The 21,118-nt window shown below is 48.9% G+C and overlaps 1 protein-coding gene across 6 annotated transcripts in view; it reads right to left on the reverse strand.

Annotated features, from left to right (window-relative positions):
- The window catches only part of DHRS7B (dehydrogenase/reductase 7B), a 40,204-nt gene that overhangs the window by 16,107 nt on the left and 2,979 nt on the right, over positions 1–21,118 (reverse strand). For 5 of the 6 annotated variants that reach the window (XM_089900155.1, XM_089900156.1, XM_022560737.3 and 2 more), the window contains exon 2: positions 3,700–3,878. In XM_089900155.1, the coding sequence (XP_089756281.1) occupies positions 3,700–3,878 (179 nt within the window). Of the gene's footprint in view, positions 1–3,699; positions 3,879–8,433; positions 12,104–21,118 lie in introns of those variants that run through there. The other variant, XM_089900159.1, reaches the window with a different exon arrangement.

Here is a 21,118-nt window from a genome sequence, read left to right on the forward strand (position 1 = left end):
GAGGATTCTGCGCCACCAGGGAAGTCCAAGGGTGGCATCATTTTAAAAGGTTCCCTCCTGCTGGGGGTTCCTCTGAGTCACTACAGCATCCAGGTGACAACTGATGAAGGCCATGGCGGGGGAGTCCAGAACTATCTGGGCACCTCTCTTAGTCAATATTCTTTGGTGGCAAGAAAAGGGACTCAAGTCACCCGGGGCAAAGCAAAAAGAGGATTTATCAGGAGAATTCCAGGGTAGCTCAGGAATTCAGGGAAGGAGCTGAATGGTTCAGATGCGAAGGACAGGAGTGGTGGTGGCCCAGAGTCCTGGGCAGCAGGAATCAAGCTCTCTGAATGCTAGCAGGTCCCTTCCCCACTGCATTCCCAGCCTGGCCTCTCCACCAGATGGGGGCGGGGCTGCAGACAGCGCTGCTTTCCTGTGGACACCACTCCCCGGCCAGACAAGGGTGCCCTTGGCCTGTTCCCTCCAAGCTCTGGTGTCCAAATCCTTGGGAGGGACCAGGTCAGCCCTGGTGGGGGCAGCATCACTAGCACTAGGCCAGCCAGGGTCACATGTGACTCCCAAGGCCACGACAGGAGGGGCAGGGAGAGGGAGGAAGCAGGGGCTGAGGTCCTCTCGCCCTGCCCCCAAACACAGCCGAGCGCTTGGTGCCCCGAAGCTCACAGCCCGCGGAGAGCCGCACAGCCCTGCGGTCAAGAGGACGGACACGAGCGAGACCTCCTGTGTCCGACTCAGACCCCAGCCCTGACGGCCCTGTGACGTGGGAAGTTTCGACCTCTTGGTCCCCACTTCCCTCTTCTGCAGGCGCAGGTCAGCAGCGCTAGGACTGAGCGGGTTACAGCGGCCGGGCCAGCACCGCAAGGAGAGAAAGCACTGCACAAGGGCTGCGTTGTGCTTCTAAGCTGCCCTCTTAAAATGTTCCAAAGACTGGCTGTTAGTGAGAATGGAAATGTGGGGCTTAAAGGGGCACAGTCTGTCCTCGCTAGAGGCCTAGTCTCCCTCAGGTGCCCAAGAGCAGGTGTGTGCGGCCCCAGCTGACCATGCGGCCACCCCCGGGGCCCAGACTGAGTCTCAGGGGCCGGTTGGTCAAGCGGAGTCTTGGTGCCGCAGGCTGCTAGGAGGGCAAGGCCGGCCCCAGGAGCCCACCGGAGGGTCAGGGATCCAGGAAGGGAGGAGGTTCTGGGGTCCAGACGGGGTCCTTCCCCCACCCATGCCTCGAAAGCGAAAGCGAAGCAGGGAGAATGCCAGCCTCCCTCAGGGCAGGAGGGAGGAGGCTCCCTGGCGGCAAAGCCTTCTTTCCAGATGCGGCGCCTCCTGCAGCGTCACTTGCTATCCCGGGGCCGGCGCCTCCCAGCCTGACCCAGATGGAGCCTTCTGGAAGGAGGTTCAACTCAACTAAACCGGTGCACTTCCAGGCGTGCGGTGTTGTCTTCTTTGAAGCTCACCCTGACCGAGGGCACAAACCCAGACGGAGCCACAGCCCCCGCTCTGGCCCCGGGGTCTGCCTGGGTCACGGCCCCCATCCCACCTGCCCTGCGGAGCCTCCTCGGGGGTGGGGCTGAGGGCAGGCGCTCCTGAGGCCCGTTTCCTATCACTCCCAAAGCCCTACTGGCTTCCTCACCCCATTTTGTCCCGACCTGGCCACCACGATGGACATTCAGTGAGGTGCCACCAAGATCCAAGGTGGGGGACACGCAAGTGTCTGAACAGCTCTGGAAACTGGTCACCCGCGTTCTGCTTAAGCTTTGCTTCCCAAGGAAAGCCAAGGGAGGAAATTAAGAGTTCATGTAGAGAATGACAGAAATGCCAACAGGCTGAGAAAATTCCATTTTCATTTCTTGAAAAAGCTGATAAGAGGCGGGAGGGTGGAGAGAAAAAGGAATGCATTTATCTTGGGCTGCCAGCCGTTCCCCAGCCACCAGCACTACCAGCTTATAAGTCCACTAGGCTCATGGCCTCGGGACCGAGACATGTCCCTTCACCCAGTGTCCTGCCAGTCCACAAGGACAAGCCAGGAGACAAGGCAGGAGAAACACGAGATTTGTCCGAATACTCAGCACGTCACCCAGGCCTCCAGGGCGGCCGACAGGCTGGGCAGAGCCATGAGGGTGGCCGGGGTCTCCTCCCCACGCCTCCTGGGCAGTCGCTGAGGGGTGTTTGTACTGAGACAGCCGGAGGGGGAGGGATACACGCCATCCTGGCCCTCCGATGGAATCTAGGAGATGGTGGGAAGAGCACAGACGCACACAGACACGCGGGCTTTGTGTCTTCCATCCCCTTCCCGGCCCTGGTGTCACAGGAGGAAGCGCGGATGGAGAGAGAGCAGCACCTCCGTCACGCGTGTGCGCATCGGCGCCGCAGTGTGCCTTTCCCTCACAGCCAACCCCTGACACACTTCAAGGACAGTAATAACCCACTTCTCTCTGCGGTGGAGCAGTGGCTGCTGGCACCCTATATTTAGCAGCTGAGTAAGGCCAGAGGCCGGCTATGGCTTGGGGCCTGGAGATCTGATGGCAGACCCTGGGTCACCCCGAGGCTCACCTGAACGCCATGCTGGTGCACGCACGGACCCCTGCTCCCCGCACTCTGCCCGGGTCCCCTGGCCGCCTGCACGCCACTCCCCGTCTGCTCCCCTGTGTTCCCGTAGCTCTTAAGTGCCAGCAGCCCCTGCGTGACCCATGCTCACGGCCCACCCTGCCCCCTCCCCCAGGGAGACAAGACAAGGGCTTGAGTCCTGGCTTCGCGCTCCTGCCTAGAAGTCCCAGGGCAAGTCGCACCTTCTCTGAGCGTCAGCTATGAGGACTCAGGGAGATGAGCCCAAGCCAGCACGCACCTAGGTGCCTCCCCTGCCAGCCCGCTGTGAACACCCGTCCTGAAAGGGCAACACACGGAGAGAAGTCCTTCCTCTCTGCACAGACCATGGGCTCCCAGAGGGAAGGGACCCTGCCTCACACCCGTCTGTTCCAGCACCTGGCCTAGGGGCCAGCACGTGGCCCAGGGCCACACTGGCTGTACTCTCACTGGCCAGGAGACGCAGGGGCACTGGGTGTACCCCAACTCAGGGCGCCCCTCGGCCTCGTTCCATGGAACTGAGTGTGAGCATGGGGGGCGTGCAGAGGTGGCGCGGAGCATGTGCGGAAGCTGACACACCTGCACCTGCCCTGGTACACTGCCATGGTTGGCACAGGCGTGTGGGGTGGGCCTGGGACCCAGAAGCTCCACGTGGTCACTAGGTTAGATCTGAGCTCAACTGGAGAACCCAGCTAAGGAACAGCTGAGGCCTCACTGATCCCGTCCCCACCTGCCAAGGTGCCAGGGCACGGCTGGAGGCACGGCCCCGTGAGGGGACAGAAAGCTGAAGGTGATACCAAAGCCATAAACCTGGGATGCTCGCTGAACCTAGGGAAAGGAACGTTTTGTTTGGCCCTAAGTTAGTGTCCATTTTTGAAAGTCTCCACATACAAATGCCTGTTTCCACACCGACCGGCGCTGAGGCTGCCCCACGTGCACACGCGGCCCCCTCCCTGGCTTCCGCCTCCGGCCCTGGTGCCGTAGGTCAGGGCCATCTCTCACTGCGCTTAAGCTCTCTGTCTCTATCTGGACCAAGGGCAGTGCCACCCTTGCTGCCCAGCTGCCAGCCCACCTCATGTGTCTGCACCCACACCGCTGCCCCCCGCCCAGCACTGCCCCACCACCCACCTCGGCCCAGGCCCGACGTGGCGCCGGTAATGACCACCACGGCGTTCCGGACGTAGGCTCTCGTGCGCAGCCACTGCAGCAGCTTGCAGAGGCTGAAGACGCCCACGCAGCCCAACAGCAGGGGCAGGGTGGCCATGGAGGTGATGAAGTCCATGATCCTTGTCCTCAGCAGACTCGTTCTGGAAGAACAAATCAGATAAATCAGTGACGAGGTGGGAGGACGCCAGGGACTCACCAACCCTCCTCCCCCAAGTCTGACACAGAGCCCAGATCTCTCGCGCGGACCTCAGCTCTGAGCCCGTCAGTGTCTCCCCAGGCCCCGCGCCCCGTGTGGACCGTTCAGCGTGGTGGAACCAGTCTCCTCTCTGCACGGACGCGAGCGGGCGGCGGGGCGCAGACGCGCGTCGCCCAGGCAGGCTGAGGACCAGCTCCTGAAGTGTGAAGGAGGCCCCAAGCCTCCTGCAGAAATCTGTTTTGAGGAACTTAATACCAGCCGGTATCATTTTCAATTCCTGATATTCGTGAAACTAGGAAAGTTCTTCTAAACACTTTTCTTAAAAGGAAAATGGAGCCGTACCGATCGATCCTTACACTGCTCCCTGGACAGGCTCCTCCACAGCCACAGGCCTCCAGATGCCTGGGCGACTCACGGCAGGGGAGGCAGCCCTCTGCCAAGTGCGCGCAGACTCAGGCCGCAGAGTGGAGGCCCCGCTGCGCTGTGGCCTGTGCCCACCAAGTGCCACTGGCGAGCTGTGTCAGCCGGACCAATCAGGAGCCCACGGCAGCGTGGCGAGCGCTACCATGCGGGGTCCACACTTAGGAAACATCCGTTCCTTCTACAACTGCCCCTCCCTTCCTCATTCCCACCCGCCACGGCCCTGGGCCCAGAGCAGCAGCCAAGAGGGGAGACACGGGGCTACAGGGACGCTGAGGAGGAGCTATGGCGGAGCAGCAGCGTGCATGCCGCCTCGGGATGCCCCCGGGCCCCCAGGACGATGATATGAGAAGCACGGCAGCTTCCGGGGGAGGAAGGGGCTGCGACGTAAGTGCACAGCGCCCGCGAACAAGGCTGCAGCCTTCAATCATAAGCCCTCGCCCACCTCCCAAGCCCTCAACTCCACATATTTAAAAACGTACCTCTGCTCCCTTCCCAAGACAGCACCCACCCTGTGGATACCATGAAGCCAAGAACACACAGATCCCAGCATGCATCCGCCTGTGCCCTGAGCTGCTTTGACTCTGAAGTCCAGGTTTGGGAGGGGCCGTCCCGATCTAAGCTAAAACGTTCTGCTCCGGTTTGAACTGTCAACTAAGCTAGTTTAGTATTTAGCTTAATTTTTCACCTCCCTTTCCAAACACACCCGAATTCTTGACCACTATGAAAAATTAACATCCTTGGACGAACATCTGCAAAAACGACTCTTTCCTATCAACCTCCACTTAATCTACTTCTGAAAGACGCCGGCTACTGTCTGCTAAGTGGACACATTTCCCTCTTACCCTACACTGTGCCAAACCCACACGTGGATGCCCTGGCAATCCAAATGGATTCTGAAGTGCCGAGCTCATTACCCGGGTACCACTGGCACCAACCCCTGCCCTCAACTAGACATTCAGGCAGGGCCGAGTCCCATGGGAGAGGTGAGGACCCAAAGATCCTTTGTTTGGGGGCTTCCCTGGTGGTCCAGTGGTTAATAAAGAGTCTGCCTTCCAAAGCAGGGGACGCGAGTTTGATCCCTGGTCAGGGAGCTAAGACCCCACATGCCGTGGGGCAACTAAGCCTGCGCTCTAGAGCCCGTGCACCACAACTAGAGAGCCCATGTGCCACAACTACTGAGCCCACGCACCCTGAAGCCTGTGCACTACAACTAGAGAGAAGCCCACGTGCCGCAAGAAGATCCCGCATGCCGCATCTAGGACCCGACGCAGCCAAATTAATTAATTGATTAATTAAAAAAACAAAAACAAAGATCCCTTGTTTGGCACCTGGTAGTACCTCAGAGAGGCTTAGAGCAGGCAGGAGCACCTCCGCCATTCCGTGGGTCTGTGGGTGTGCTGCCTGGGGGCCCTCACAGGGCACAGCTCCTGAAGACGGCAGGCTGTGGGGTGCATTTCAGCCCAGCGGGACAGCTGTGCGGGAAGAGCTTTATCCCCAGGGCAATCCCAGATCCTTATACCACGTAGGTCCCAAGGTGGACCACCCTGCTTGGCTCAAATTACCCGGGGCCCAGACAATGCCCAGGAAGCCCAGGGAGGTGGGGACACTGTTCAGGAAAAGACAACCGGCTCAGCCTCTGGGTCTGTGGGTGGACACAGGCCCATGGAGATCACAGCCCTGTGGAGTCTGCCTGTCTCAGACCCATAACCCGGGGCTAAGCCAGAACTTCAATGAAGGCTACAAGGGATCAAGCACCAATACGCAGCCCTATTGCCTCTAAAAATTTAGAGGTTTCAGAGACCACCTGGAAAACACCAACTAATGGCAGTGGCAGCACAGGGGTTGCAAAGATGAGCCCTCGCCTCCTGGCTGGGTTCACATCCTGGCTCAGCTACTCACCAGCCTGGGTCAGGGCCGCACCGCTGAGGCCTCGACACCTCTGTCTGTAAAACAGGTTCGTTGGACTTCCCTGGTGGCGCAGTGGTTAAGAACCTGCCTGCCAGTGCAGGGGACACGGGTTCGAGCCCTGGTCCGGGAAGATCCCACATGCTGCAGAACAACTAAGCCCATGCGCCACAACTACTGAACCTGCGCTCTAGAGCCCGCGAACCACAGCTACTGAGCCCATGTGCCTAGAGCCTGTGTTCCGCAACAAGAAGCCACTGCAATGAGAAGAAGCCCGCGCGCTGCAACGAAGAGTAGCCCCCGCTCGCTGCGACTAGAGAAAGCCTGCTCACAGCAATGAAGACCCAACACATTCAAAAATAAATTTTAAAAAAAAACAGGTTTGTTGTGGTCTGATGAATTAACACATAGAAGTGTGTGTGCAGTCCCTGGCTCAAGGTAAGAGCTCAGTAAACACGGCTGGCACCAGCATCATCATGACCCATCACTAACTGAAAGCCAGCAATCGGATTTCCAAGGTTGTCTGAAAGGGGCCCTGGTTTATGACATAAAGCAAACTCATTAAACATATAGTTCACTATAATTTAATTTTTATGGTTTCATAAGCCCTCTGGTTTAATTAAATGAACAACTAGGAAGAAAGAGACCCAACTTTGTCAGGAATCAGAATCCCATATCCCAAGTTTTGTAACAGAAGATGTGGCCAAACATGGGAATTCCCTGATGGTCCAGTGGTTAGGACTCCGTGCTCTCAGTGCCAAGGGCCCAGGTTCGATCCCTAGTTGGGAAACTAAAATCCCACAAGCCGCACGGCATGGCCAAGAAAAAGAAAGAAAGAAAGAAAAGGAAATGTGGCCAAAGAAAACCTAAAGTCAGCAGAAAGAAGGAGATAATAAAGATCAGAGAGGAAATAAATAAAATAGAGATTAAAAGAAATAGAAAAAAAAAATCAATAAAACCCAGAGCTGGTTCTTTGAAAGGGTAAACAAAAATTAACACACCAATGGCCGGGCTCCCTAAGAAGGAAAGAGAGAAGACCCAAATAAACAAAATACGAAATGAAAGAGGAGAAATCACAACTGATACCACAGAAATACAAAAAAACCATGAAAGAATACTATGAACAATTATACGCCAATAAATTTGACAACCTAGAAGAAATGGACGACTTTCTAGAAACATACAGCCCACCAAGACTGAATCAAGAAGAAACAGATAACCTGAACAGACCAATCGCTAGAAGTGAAATAAAATCTGTAAAAACAAATGACCAAACAAAACTCCCTACAAACAAAGTCCAGGGCCAGATGGCTTCACAGGCGAATTCTACCAAACATACAAGGAAGAACTTACACTGATCCTGCTCAAACTCTTCTAAAAGACTGAAGAGGAAGAAACACTCGCAAAGACATTCTATAAAGCCACAAGCACCCTGATACCAAAACCAGACAAAGATACTATCAAAAAAGAAAATTATAGGCCAATATCTTTGATGAATATAGATGCAAAAATCCTCAACAAGGTATTAGCAAACCGGGGCTTCCCTGGTGGCGCAGTGGTTGAGGGTCCGCCTGCCGATTCCGGGGTTCACAGGTTCGTGCCCCGGTCCGGGAGGATCCCACATGCCGTGGAGCAGCTGGGCCCATGAGCCATGGCCGCTGAGCCTGCGTGTCTGGAGCCTGTGCTCCGCAACGGGAGAGGCCACGACAGTGAGAGGCCCGCGTACCGCAAAAAACTAAATAAATAAAAATAAATAAATAAATAACAAGGTCCTACTGTATGGCACAGGGAACTACATTCAATATCCTTTGATAAACCATAATGGAAAAGAATATGAAAAACAATACGTGTATCTATAACTGAGTCACTTTGCTGTACAGCAGAAGTTAACACAACACTGTAAACCAACTACAATTTAATAAACTTAAAAAAAATAAAAAAGAAACAAACAAAATGCGGCCAACACACCAGTCATGGAGGCCAACACGGCAAAGAGAGAGCAGACAACGGCCACAGTGCGCTGTCCACCCCTTTCTCATACCCAGGGGAGGATCAGGATGAAGATAAGCCCACCCAGCAAGGCGCCCCACTGAGACAACCAGAGCTCCACGCACCTGTTCAAAGCCCAAGCCAGCAACCCTTGACGTGAAGAAAAGAGAGAAACCACACACCGTCTTGTACGTGCCTGGTATTCCTTGAGCACCTGACCCAACATCGCAAGCCAGCCTTGGTCTCCTGGCCCCAGGGACCACTCTGCCCGAGGCAAATATGGCACCAGGTTAAGGGGGTCCATCCTCAGCCCACTTTCTGTAAGGACAGTGCATCTGCATTCAGTCTGGCAAGTTCTCACAGAATCAGAACATAAACTATAAACCAGTGCAGCTTTGCCCAGTAACTCAGGATGATGGTGGGAAAAGACACCCCAGAGCAAGCCACTAACTTTAGAGTCAGGTTCAACTTCAGCGTAACTCCCCTGACCAGGTGAAGCTGCTCATATAGACAATCTCAACTCTTCCTGGGAGTTTTCCAAATTCTTAAAGATCTCCCACCTGTCCTTCTGTTCTGCAGTACACATGGCCACACCGATGGGCCCTGGGTCCCCCAGACTCTCAGAGGTAGCTGTGCCAACTCCTTCCTGTCTCACCGTCAGCAGTTATGATGGCCAAGAGAGCTAGACAAAGAAGTAGCTCAGACCCACTGACTTGCTGTGGTGTCTGGGGGCCTTCTCTGAGCAAAAGGGACAGCTCCCAAGTGGAAGAAAGGAACTAAGTCTTGGCTGGCCACATTTCCAGATCAGGAAATAGATCTCCTATGTAAAGCAAGGTCAAAAGGGGCCTGGGTTTTTTTGAAAATGGCATATAACATGCTTATAAATTTTGCATTTTATGCCAAAATGCTTCTTAAAACTGCTAGTTTCAGATATAACTGGAAGACAAGACTGGTGGTAAAAAAAGGGAGTGGGAAAACAATCTTGCTCACGATTCCCAGCATTTGGAGATGAGCTTATAGCACAGAGGGACAGTCAGCCCAGCAGTGCTGTGAGCCAGAGCCAAAAGCAGGACAGGCACGTGCAGAGAGGGGAGGCAGGCTCCGCCCACCAACACCAGCCACGCCCACTCACTCCCCACACAGGAAGTGGCCAGAGAGAGGAAGTCACGGGCCCAGGTGTCTGCCTGTGTTTTCTCGCAGCACACACAATGGCGCTCCAGACCTAAGTCAAAAGACTGTGAAGGTGGAAAAGCACCTTCACAGGTGCCTGTCACTTGGGCCAGGCGGCCGGAAAGTCTGTGGGTCTGCACTGCTCTCCTCCTTTCTACTGAGGCTTTCGGAACCTCAAACTAGAAACAAGACCGTCACCGAGAAACCAACTCGGAGCAGGCACGTCACCTCTTATGCCATCTGTTCCATTCTCAACCCTTTGGCCAAAATTCTACATTGCATTTCACAGATGGAATCTGTTCCTAAGATTCCTTTCTTCTCTCAGTTACAAAAATAAAATAAATTGAACCGTCAATAAAAACAAGTTGTTAGAATCTACTCAGAAACCACACATGGAAATTAAACCATTAAGAGCTACATCTGAAAATCAAAGGAGGGGATCTGAAAACCCTCCAAAGTGAAAAATGATAATGAGGGACTTCCTTGGTGGCGCAGTGGTTAAGAATCTGCCTGCCAGTGCAGGGGACACGGGTTTGAGCCCTGGTCCAGGAAGATCCCATATGCCGCGGAGCAACTAAGCCCGTGCGCCACAACTACTGAGCCTGCGCTCTAGAGCCCGCGAGCCACAACTACTGAGCCCGTGTGCCACAACTACTGAAGCCCACACCCCTAGAGCCCGTGCTCCGCAACAAGAGAAGCCACCGCAATGAGAAGTACGCACACCGCAACCAAGAGTAGCCCCCGCTCGCCGCAACCAAGACCCCAAAGATAAAATTAATTAATTAAAAAAAAATGATAATGAGTTCAGGTCTGGAAGGATTAGTCATGAAATAAGTTGCCATGTTATGCACAAGAAAATCAGGCTAAAGGGCAGAGAGGGGTTCCAACTGGACGGCAGGACTGAGGCCACAGGGCAAGGAGGGGCTTGGCAGCAAAAGCAGTCAGGCTCAGTTCCCACAGCCCACATCCACTCTTGTGTGTTAGCGCTGACAGCCAGCTGTTCTATTACAGGTGACGTAAGCTACAGGTCATGCTTATGACCCATATCTGAAAATATGTATCTAATTTCAGAAAGTAAAAGCAGAGTAAAGCCACTCTTTCTTGGTCTCAAGCGTATGAGAAGCAGCAGCTAAGGCCGTCTCTGACTGAAAAGAAAAGATAGCATCCTATCTCAGACAGCAGATACTTCACCAGTGGCAGTTCCCGGCACCCATGTCTACTCTGGTCTTTCGACCCAGGGCAGAGTAACTTGGACCAGAGGATACCTTCAGGTCAGCAGGCCCTCTCTGGAACGCTGGAACGAGCCATGAACAAGTGGTCTATGGGGTGTATTTTGGGATGCAGCCTTAGGGCCCCCAGTTTAAAGGAGTGCAGGCTGGCATTAGTGAAGACAGAACCAAAAGGAAGGCCTGCGAGTATTTCAGACCAGGTCCTGAGCATCCAGTCCTGGAGAAGCAAGCAATGCTCTCCAGTAAGATGCTGGGCCCCCGCTGCACAGCATGCCCAGCCTGGGAGGGTGGGATAAGAGGTGCTGAGCACAGCTCCAGACCCTGCAGCGCGGGCTCCTGACACTTGGACAGGGTGCTGGAGGCTAACCGTTTATTATGGGTCAAAGTCTTTGTTCAGTTTTTAAAAACAGCACTTATGATAGCTACCTAGACACATTGTCACAAAAAACAATTTTGGTTTTTTTTTTTTTTTTTTTTTTTTTAGTTTATTATTTATTATTGGCTGTGTTGGGTCTTTGTTGCTGCACACAGGCTTTCTCTAGTTGTGGCGAGCAGGGGCTACTCTTCATTGTGGTGCACGGGCTTCTCGTTGCAGTGGCTTCTCCTGTTACGGAGCACGGGCTCTAGGCACGTGGGCTTCTGTAGTTGTGGCTCATGGGCTCAGTAGTTGTGGCTTGCGGGCTCTAGAGCTCAGGCTCTGTAGTTGTGGCGCAAGGGCTTAGCTGCTCCGCGGCGCGTGGGATCTTCCCGGACCCGGGCTCGAACCCGTGTCCCCTGCATCGCCAGGTGGACTCTCAACCACTGAGCCACCAGGGAAGCCCCACAATCTTGGTTTCTAATGTGCTTTATAAAATGAATTTAGTATTACTGGAAGATGCCTGAATGATCTTGCCCTCTTTCCCAGAGCACACAAGAGGCCCAGACCCCTCGACGGAAACCACACAAGGCACCCACTGTGGGTGTAAAGCAGAAAAAGCACCAAGTTGGCACTGGGGAGCAGGGTTCACGTTCACCCTGTCACGTCCCTGCTGTGTGACGCAAGCAGATTTATTCTCTGCAACTAAGTGTCTTAACTTCAAAATGGGGGTGATTATTCCAACGAGAAACCACATGGGAAGCACTCTGTAAATGCTAAGGTCCTGCTGACTCATAAGCTAACTATAAAAAAGCAATAAAGCATTTCCAGAGAGGATTTCAGACAGGAACTGAACAAAGGCAGCCAGGCTGGCAGCTGGGTTTTTTTGGCTGCACCATGCGGCCTGTGGGATCTTAGTTTCCTGACCAGGGGTCAAACCTGCACCCCCTTCATTGGAAGCATGGAGTCTTAACCACTGGACCACCAGGGAAGTCCCCACACAGGCAGCGTTAACGGCGTTTCGTAAAAAGACAAAGCTCCCTACTTTACATCCACACCTCACGTGCTGAGCATCCTCTCAGCTCCAGGATGGCTCTGGCTCACCTGTTCACCTAAGGCACATGAGGTGCCATTCACACCGGGTGCTGGCGGGGCCGGGTTTGCAGGGCGATGGACCAAGAAGACGTGGGTTCTGACCTCGTGAAGCTCACCGCCTAGACAGAGTGGCGATAAACAAAGAAACACAAAAATTAAACGACTGGAATTGTGATAAGGTGGCCTGTCTAGAGGATGAGCCTCACCTGAAGCTTTGATTCAAAGTCAAAACCACCCAAGCTGGTGTGCTGGCCACATGGCACACAACCGGCCCAGGGCAGCCCTAGCTAGTGACTCCTCCGTTTTAGGAGAGAACACTTTCTAACCCATTCCATGAGACCAGCATTACCCTGATACCAAGAAAAAACACTGTAAGAAAACTACAGAACAATATCCCTTTTGAAGAGTGACACCAAACTCCTCAACAAAAAAAACTAACAAACTGAGTTTAGCAGCATAGTAAAAGGATTATACATCCTGATCACGTGGGATTTGTTCCTGGAATGCAAGGATCCTACAACATATGAAGATGATCAACAATGTACCGCATCAACTGAAGGAAAAAACCACACGATCAACTCAACTGACGCAGAAAAAGCATTTGATAAAATTTAACATCCTTTCATGATAAAAGCACTCAACAAATAGGAATACAAGGACACTACTCAACACAGTAAGAGCCATACATTAAAAAACCACATCAAACATCAGACTCAATGGTAAAAGAGTGAAAGCTTTTCTTCCAAGATCAGGAACAAAGCAAGGATGCCAACTTTCACCACCTCTATTCAACATAGTACTGAAAATTCTAGCCAGAGCAACTAGGAAAGAAAAAGAAATAACAGGCATCTAAATTGGAAAGGAAGAAGTAAAATTACCTGTTTGCAGGTGATATGATCTTGTATGTAGGAAACCCTAAGGACTCCACAAAAATGTGTTTAAAATGTGTTAGAATAAATTTATTCAGCAAAGTAGCAGGACACAAAGTCAACACAAAAAAATCGCTTGTATCTCTATACATGCAAAAACAATTCCATTTACAATAACAACTAAAAGAATTAAATACTTAAGAACTAACTTAACCAAGGAGGTGAAGACTTGTACAATGAAAACTGCAAAATACTACTGAAAGAAATTAAACAAGACATAAATGAATGGAAATACATCCCATGTTCATGGAGTGGAACACTTATTACTATTAAAATGTCAATACCAATCAAAGCAACCTGCAGATTCAATTCAATCCCTATCAAAATCCCAACAATGCCTTTTGCAGAAAGAGAAAAACTCATCCTAAAATTCACATGGAATCTCAAAGGTCCCTGAATAGTCAAAAGAATCTTGGAAAAGAACAAAGAAGCTGGAAGAACCACTTCTTGATACCAAAACTTACTATAAAGCTAGAGTAATCAAAATTGTGTGGTGTTGGCACAAAGACAGGCACAGACCAATGGAATAGAGAGGCCAGAAATAAATCTTTGCATATATGGTCAAATAATTTTTGACAGGAATGTCAAAACCATTCAATGGGGAAAAAACAGTCTTTCAAACAAATGATGCTAAGAAAACTGGATATCTAGTGACTTACCTGGCAGTCCAGTGATTAAGGCTGTGCTTTCAATGCATGGGGCATGGGTTTGATCACTGGTTGGGGAAATAATATCCCACATTCCGCATGGCACAGCCGAAAAATAAAAAATTTAATTTTAATTTTTAAAAAACTGGATATCCACTTGCAAAAGAACAAAATTGGACTCTTATACAAAAATTAACTCAAAATGGATCAAGGATCTAAATGTAAGACTTAAAACATGTTTCTTACAAGAAAACATAGGCAAAAGCTTCATGACATTGGATTTGGTAATGATTTCTTGGATAAGACTCTATAAATGCATAGGTAACAAAAGAAAAACCAGATAAATTGGTTCATGAAAAATTTTAAATGTTGTGCAGTAAAAGACACTATTCACACAGTAAAACGATAATCCACAGGGTAGCAGAAAATATTTTCAAATCATATATCTGATAAGGGAGCAATATCTAAAATAGAGAACTCCTAAAATTTAAAACAAAACAAAAACCACCTGATTCAAAAATGGGCAAAGGGGGCTTCCCTGCTGGCACAGTGGTTAAGAATCCACCTGCCAATGCAGGGGACACGGGTTTGAACCCTGGTCCGGGAAGATCCCACATGCCACGGAGCAACTAAGCCCGTGTGCCACAACTACTGAGCCTGCGCTCTAGAGCCTGCGAGCCACAACTACTGAGCCCATGTGCTACAACTACTGAAGCCCGTGCGCCTAGAGCCCAAGCTCCACAACAAGAGAAGCCACCACAATGAGAAGCCCGCGCACCACAATGAAGAGTAGCCCCCACTCGCCACAACTAGAGAAAGCCCGCATGCAGCAACGAAGACCCAATAAATTAAAAAAAAAAAAAAAAAGGCAAAGGACTTGAACAGACATTTCTCAAAAGAAGACATAAAAACAGCCAATAGGTATATGAAAAGATGCTCAGTATCACTAGTCATTAGTGAAATGCAAATAAAAACTATAATGAGATACCACCTCACACCCATTAGAATGACTACTATCAAAAAACCAGAAAACGATAAGTGGGAGGATATGGAGAAATTAGAACCCTATGCACTGTGGGTGACAATGTAAAATAGTATGGCCACTGAAAAAAAAAAGTATGGAGGGGCTTCCCTGGTGGTGCAGTGGTTAAGAATTCACCTGCCAATGCAGGGGACATGGGTTCGAGCCCTGGTCCGGGAAGATCCCACATGCCGCGGAGCAACTAAGCCCGTGAGCCACAACTACTGAGCCTGCGCTCTAGAGCCCATGAGCCACAACTACTGAGCCCGCGTGCCACAACTACTGAAGTCCGGGCGCCTAGAGCCCGTGCTCTGCAACAAGAGAAGCCATCCAATGAGAAGCCTGTGCACCGCAATGAAGAGTAGCCCCCGCTCGTCGCAACTAGAGAAAAGCCCGCGCACAGCATCAAAGGCCCAACGCAGTCAAAAATAAAAAAATAAATTTATTTTTTTTTAAAAAGTATGGAGGTTCCTTAATAAAATTAAAAATGGAATTATCATATGATCCAGCAATTCCGCTGCTGGGTATATACTCAAAAGAATTGAATGCAGGGTCTCGAAGAGATATCTGTACACCCATGTTCACAGCAGCATTATTCACAATAGATAAAACACAGAAACAACCCAAGCGTCCACCAACCAATGAATGAATAAGCAAAATGTGATATGTACATACAATGGGGTATCACTCAGCTTTAAAAAGGAAGGAAACTCTGACACATGCTACAATATGGATGAACGTTGAGGACATTATGCTAAGTGAAATAAGCAAGACACAAAAGCAAATACTGTATGAATCCACTTACATGAGATACTTAGAGTAGTCAAATTCTTAGAGACGGAAAGTAGAATGGGAGTTGCCAGGGGCTGGGAGCAGGGAGGGAAATGGGGAGTTATTTTTTAATGGGTACAGAATTTCAGTTTTGTAAAATGAAAAGAATTCTGGAGACAGATGGTGGTGATGGTGGTACAACATTATAAATGTATTTAACACTTCTGAACTATACACTTAAAAATGGTTAAGATCGGGCTTCCCTGGTGGTGCAGTGGTTGAGAGTCCGCCTGCCGATGCAGGGGACACGGGTTCGTGCCCCGGTCCGGGAAGATCCCACATGCCGCGGAGCGGCTGGGCCCGTGAGCCATGGCCGCTGAGCCTGCATGTCCGGAGCCTGTGCTCCACAACGGGAGAGGCCACAGCGGTGAGAGGCCCGCGTGCCACAAAAAAAAAAAAAAAGGTTAAGATGGTAAATTCAGGGATTCCCTGGTGGCGCAGTGGTTAAGAATCCGCCTGCCAATGCAGGGGACACGGATTCAAGCCCTGGTCCGGGAAGATCCCACATGCCACAGAGCAACTAAGCCTGTGCGCCACAACTACTGAGCCCGCGCTCTGGAGCCCGTGAGCCACAACTACTGAGCCCGTGTGCCAAAACTACTGAAGTCTGGGCTTCCCTGGTGGCGCAGTGGTTGAGGGTTCGCCTGCCGATGCAGGGAACGCGGGTTCGTGCCCCGGTCCGGGAGGATCCCACATGCTGCAGAAAGGCTGGGCCGCTGAGCCTGCGCGTCCGGAGCCTGTGCTCCACAACGGGAGAGGCCACGACAGTGAGAGGCCCGCGTACTGCCAAAAAAAAAAACAAAACAAAAAAAAACTACTGAAGTCTGCGCGCCTAGAGCCCATACTCTGCAACAAGAGAAGCCACCGCAATGAGAAGCCCGCGCACCCCAACTAGAGAAAGCACTCAAGAAGCAACGAAGACCAAACGCAGCCAAAAATTAAAAATAAATTAATTTTTAAAAAAAGATGGTAAATTCAAATTATGTATATTTTATTACCATAAAAAATTTTTAAGTGTGTCATTCATAAAGGGTTAAACATTAAATGCTGTCTAATTTCAAGTCGGCTCATGGTTGAAATCAGATTATTTTAAAATTCTAACAAATTAGTTTCCTCATGAATTTGGATAAATCATTTGCCCACTGTTCTCTCTCTTAGACAATTTATTTAGGATGACGGTTCACTCTGAGTTCCAAGGGGTTTTTTTTGTTATTAATTTATTTATTTACTTATTTGGCCGTGCCGGGTTTTAGTTTCAGCATTTGGGATCTTCGTTACAGCATTCAGGATCTTTAATGGCAGCATGCAAACTCTTAGCTGTGGCATATGGGATCTAGTTCCCTGACCAGGGATCGAACTCAGGCCCCCTGCATTGGGAGTGCGGGGGAGTCCCCCAAGTTATTTTTGGAACTGGGAAACATAACTGTGAAATTTAACTAGGAAATGCCCTTTACTCTGAAGCAGTTTTTAATAATGTTTCCACTTAAAACTTAGAGTGCCCTGACTTTAATGCCAGAAAACATGTGGAAAGGAATCTTACATTCTGGAGGACTAAAGGAGGAGGGGAGCATAATAACCTGAGAGGGTTTTCCAGAGCCAACTTCTAAGCTTTCATTTAAAAATAGCCTAGCCGGTGACCTATCACTTTATTTCCCAGCATCCCACCAAATAGCTCCCTAAGGACAGGGCCACGTCGCCTCAGGACATGTCCACAGTAAGCCATCAAACAATGTTTATTTCACCAAACACTGTTGGCAGATTTACTTTTCCCCATGCATATTTCCCTCCTTATTTCTCTCTCAGAGCCTTTTCAGGATTGAAAAAAATTACTTGGCAAATTCCAGAGCCTATATTAAAAGAAAAAAAAAAACCTTAAATCAAAAACGTATTTTGTACATTCACCATGTTTATTGCTAGGGTATGTAACAGCATAAAGGCTTTTTTTTTTTTTTTCTATCTTCTAAGTGCTTTTATTATAATGGGTATTGAATTTTTTGACAGGCTTTTCAGCATCTAGAGAAATAATCATATCATTGTTCCTAATACTTAATAATGCTGTATAAGATAGTAATCAATTTCCCAATATTGAACCAACCTTGCATTCATGGAATACATCCCACTTGCTCATTTTATTTTCTTTGAAACAAAAGGAAAAAAATCACTCAAGGAGAATTAGGCAGTTCCTTAAAAAAAGACTGCTCATAAGCCATTTCCCATAAATGAAATAGAAATCTTTTAGTAATCAAGTGAGTTTTTAAAGAATGGCTTTGACTTTTACATTATGGTAAATTAATGGGCAAAGAACAGTCTTTTTAATAAATGATGCTGGAACAAACTGGATATCCACAAACTGAAGAATAAAGTTGAAACCTTACAGAACACAATATATAAAAATTAACTCAAAATGATCAAAGACCTAAATGTGAGAGCTAAAATTATAAAATACTTTAAAGAATATTTAAGTGTAAATCTTCATGATCTTGGATTAAGCAATGATTTCTTAGCTATGACACTACAGCAAAAGCAACAAAAGAAAAAGATAAATTGAACATCAAAATTTAAAACTTCTGTGCTTCAAAGAAAACTATCAAAAAAGTGAAGACAACCAACAGAATGGGAGAAAATATTTGCACATCATGTATCTCATAAGGGTCAAGTGTCCAGAATATAAAAAGAACTCGTGCAACACAAGAATAAAAGATAACCCAGATAAAAAATGAGCTGTTTCTTCTCTAAACTTTCTTTTCCAAAGAAGATATACTAGGTGAAAAACTGAAAGCATTTCCTCTAAGATCAGGAACAAGACAAGGATGTCCACTCTCACCACTCTTATTCAACACAGTTTTGGAAGTCCTAGCCATGGCAATCAGTGAAGAAAAAGGAATACAAATTGGAAAAGAAGAAGTAAAACTGTCACTGTTTGCAGATGACATGATACTATACAAAGAGAACCCTAAAGATGCCACCAGAAAACTACTAGAGCTAATCAATGAATTTGGTAAAGTTGCAGGATACAAAATTAATGCACAGAAATCTCTTGCATTCCTATACACTAATGATGAAAAAAGGCTGATAACAGCAAACAAGTTCAAACTACTGGTAAGCAATGTTCAATCACTTCAGCTGCCATCAGCGGTCTCTCCTTCCAGTAAGCAGTTTAGTGGCCAAGTCTCAGGTTACCGTGAACTTAAGAAGATGGAAGGGATAGCTCAGGTAGAATCTAAAGGAGAGTTTGTTGAATTTACTACCTCGGTGAGTGGAAAGCAGCTTCCAAGCTAAATGTACATGCCATTCAATTTCAATTTCCATCCCCACATTTATGACCTTCCAGAACAGATTAGTGGAGAGTTCATTTCTGCATTAAAATCATAACTTTACCTACCAAATATCTCATATATGAAGAACTGGTGTTAAAAACAAGAAAATATGCTCAAAGTGGAGTCACCGACGCTGAGCCCCACATCACCAAACTTAATTAGTTTCAGCCTCTCCCAGAAATGGAATCTTAAACCAGGGAATCAGGAATCGCCTGGTCAGCACAGTGAGGTCATCTGCCTGGCGGACCCCTGCATCCCTTAAGGGGGGGTGGCCTCGCCACAACCAACCCACTTTTTCACAAGTAGAGCCTCCTGTTCCCGCTCCTTCTACCTGTAAAAGTCTCACTTTGTACAGCTCCTCGGAGCTCCTCTCTATCTGCTAGATGGGATGCTGCCGATTCATGACTCAAAGAAAGCCAGTAACATCTTTAAAACGTACTCAGTTAGAGACTCCCCTGGTGGCGCAGTGGTTAAGAATCTGCCTACCAGTGCAGGGGACACGGGTTCGAGCCCTGGTCCGGGAAGATCCCACATGCTGCGGAGCAACTAAGCCCATGTGCCACAACTACTGAGCCTGCGCTCTAGAGCCCACGAGCCACAACTACTGAGCCTGCATGCCACAACTACTGAAGCCCACACGCCCTACAGCCCAGCCCATGCTCTGCAACAAGAGAAGCCACCGCAATGAGAAGCCCGTGCACCACAACGAAGAGCAGCCCCCGCTCACCGCAACCAGAGAAAGCCCACGCGCAGCAACAAAGACCCAACACAGCCAAATATATATATATTAATTAATTTTAAAAAAATTTACTCAGTTGAATTTTATGTTTTTAACAATGGGTAGGAGTGAGAAATGACATTATTGACATTAAAGAGGACAAGTCCTGGAAGGGTTAACTACCAGAGACAAGAGTTCTGACTGGAAACCAGCAGGATCTGTATCTGTATTTTTCTTTAAATCAATGTACAAGAAATTATGGGCTAGATGTGACCACCTGCAGGCATCCTAAGTATGCACAACTCCATGGAACTCACTTAACGATCATCTCCAGAACGATTCCCATACTGTGAGAGCTCCAGTCCAACATTTTTCTGCACTGTTGAAGTAAATTTTTTAAACTGACTTTTCCCTGTTGCAAAAAGGGAAAGAGATTTTTCTCTTTTTCTTAGAGCATTTCTCTGAAAAACCTAGAGTTTGTAAGTCCTTCCTCTGTCCCTTTGATATGTAAGCAAACCTTTTTAAAGGCTAAATAAGCTAGCTCCAGCCACAAGTAAAACCCAAGAATTTTTTTCTGAAGGGCCTGGGAGCCATCTCTCTTAAGGTAACGTCGTGGGAGTTTAGCCTAGGCACCTCGACTACCTGCTCATAGAAGTTAAGGATGTTTTATTTTTCTTTCAGAGAAAGGCAGCTGACTAGCACAGACGGCCACCCCAACCACCAGGTAAATTTAGGATGAAAACACATACAGCAAATGGTGTTGCCTAGTCTTTCTACAAGAGAACAAATTACCATTAACCTTGAGATTATGTATGTAATGGGCTGTAAATGGTGGGTTGTTTTTGTTTTTTTTTCTGTTTTTGTAGTCTCATTTGCAGATTACCTGTGTTGTATCCCAGTTTCGGTTAATGATTGAATAACAGAATTCTTTTCTTTCCGCATTTGTGGAGAGCATTTCCTAGGTTGGCAGGAGATTTTATTTTTACCTTTTCCCAACATAAATGTGGATTGGACCACCTCACAGGTCCCACCCTGACAGCTCCCTCAATAAGGAAAGGTGGGGACTTGCCTGGCGGTCCAGTGGTTAAGACTCCGCACTTCACGGGTTCGATCCCTGGTCAGGGAACTAAAATCCTACATGCCCCACGGCACAGCCCCCCCCCAAAAAAAAAAAAACATGGGAAAGATGTTCCTCTCTGACAAGAGCTTTAGAGACTCAGCCATTCCGGTCATGTGAGTGCCAGACCTTCCTACATCCCTGCCATTGTGACACCCTACCTGGATCATTTCAAAGATGTCTTACTCAAAACTGAACTCATGTCCTTCCTCTGAGTTCTGATCTCAGATACACAGGCCAGAAAATTAATCAGCCCTGAACCTCCCTCTTCCATCTTACCCCAGAGTGAACCTATTACCAAGCCCCACTGATCCTACCTTTTAAACAGCCCTCACACCCATCGACTTCCGCCTCCGCTGAGAAGCCAGAGTGATCTTTCATAAACACACACCTGCTGGTTCTACTCCCTGAGACTCCTCAGTGGCCTCCCACCATCCT

The sequence above is a fragment of the Delphinapterus leucas genome, chromosome 19 (assembly GCF_059928025.1).
Source record: "Delphinapterus leucas isolate spDelLeu-1000000601 "Yukka" chromosome 19, BTC_Dleu_Yukka2, whole genome shotgun sequence".
Taxonomy (NCBI): domain Eukaryota; kingdom Metazoa; phylum Chordata; class Mammalia; order Artiodactyla; family Monodontidae; genus Delphinapterus; species Delphinapterus leucas.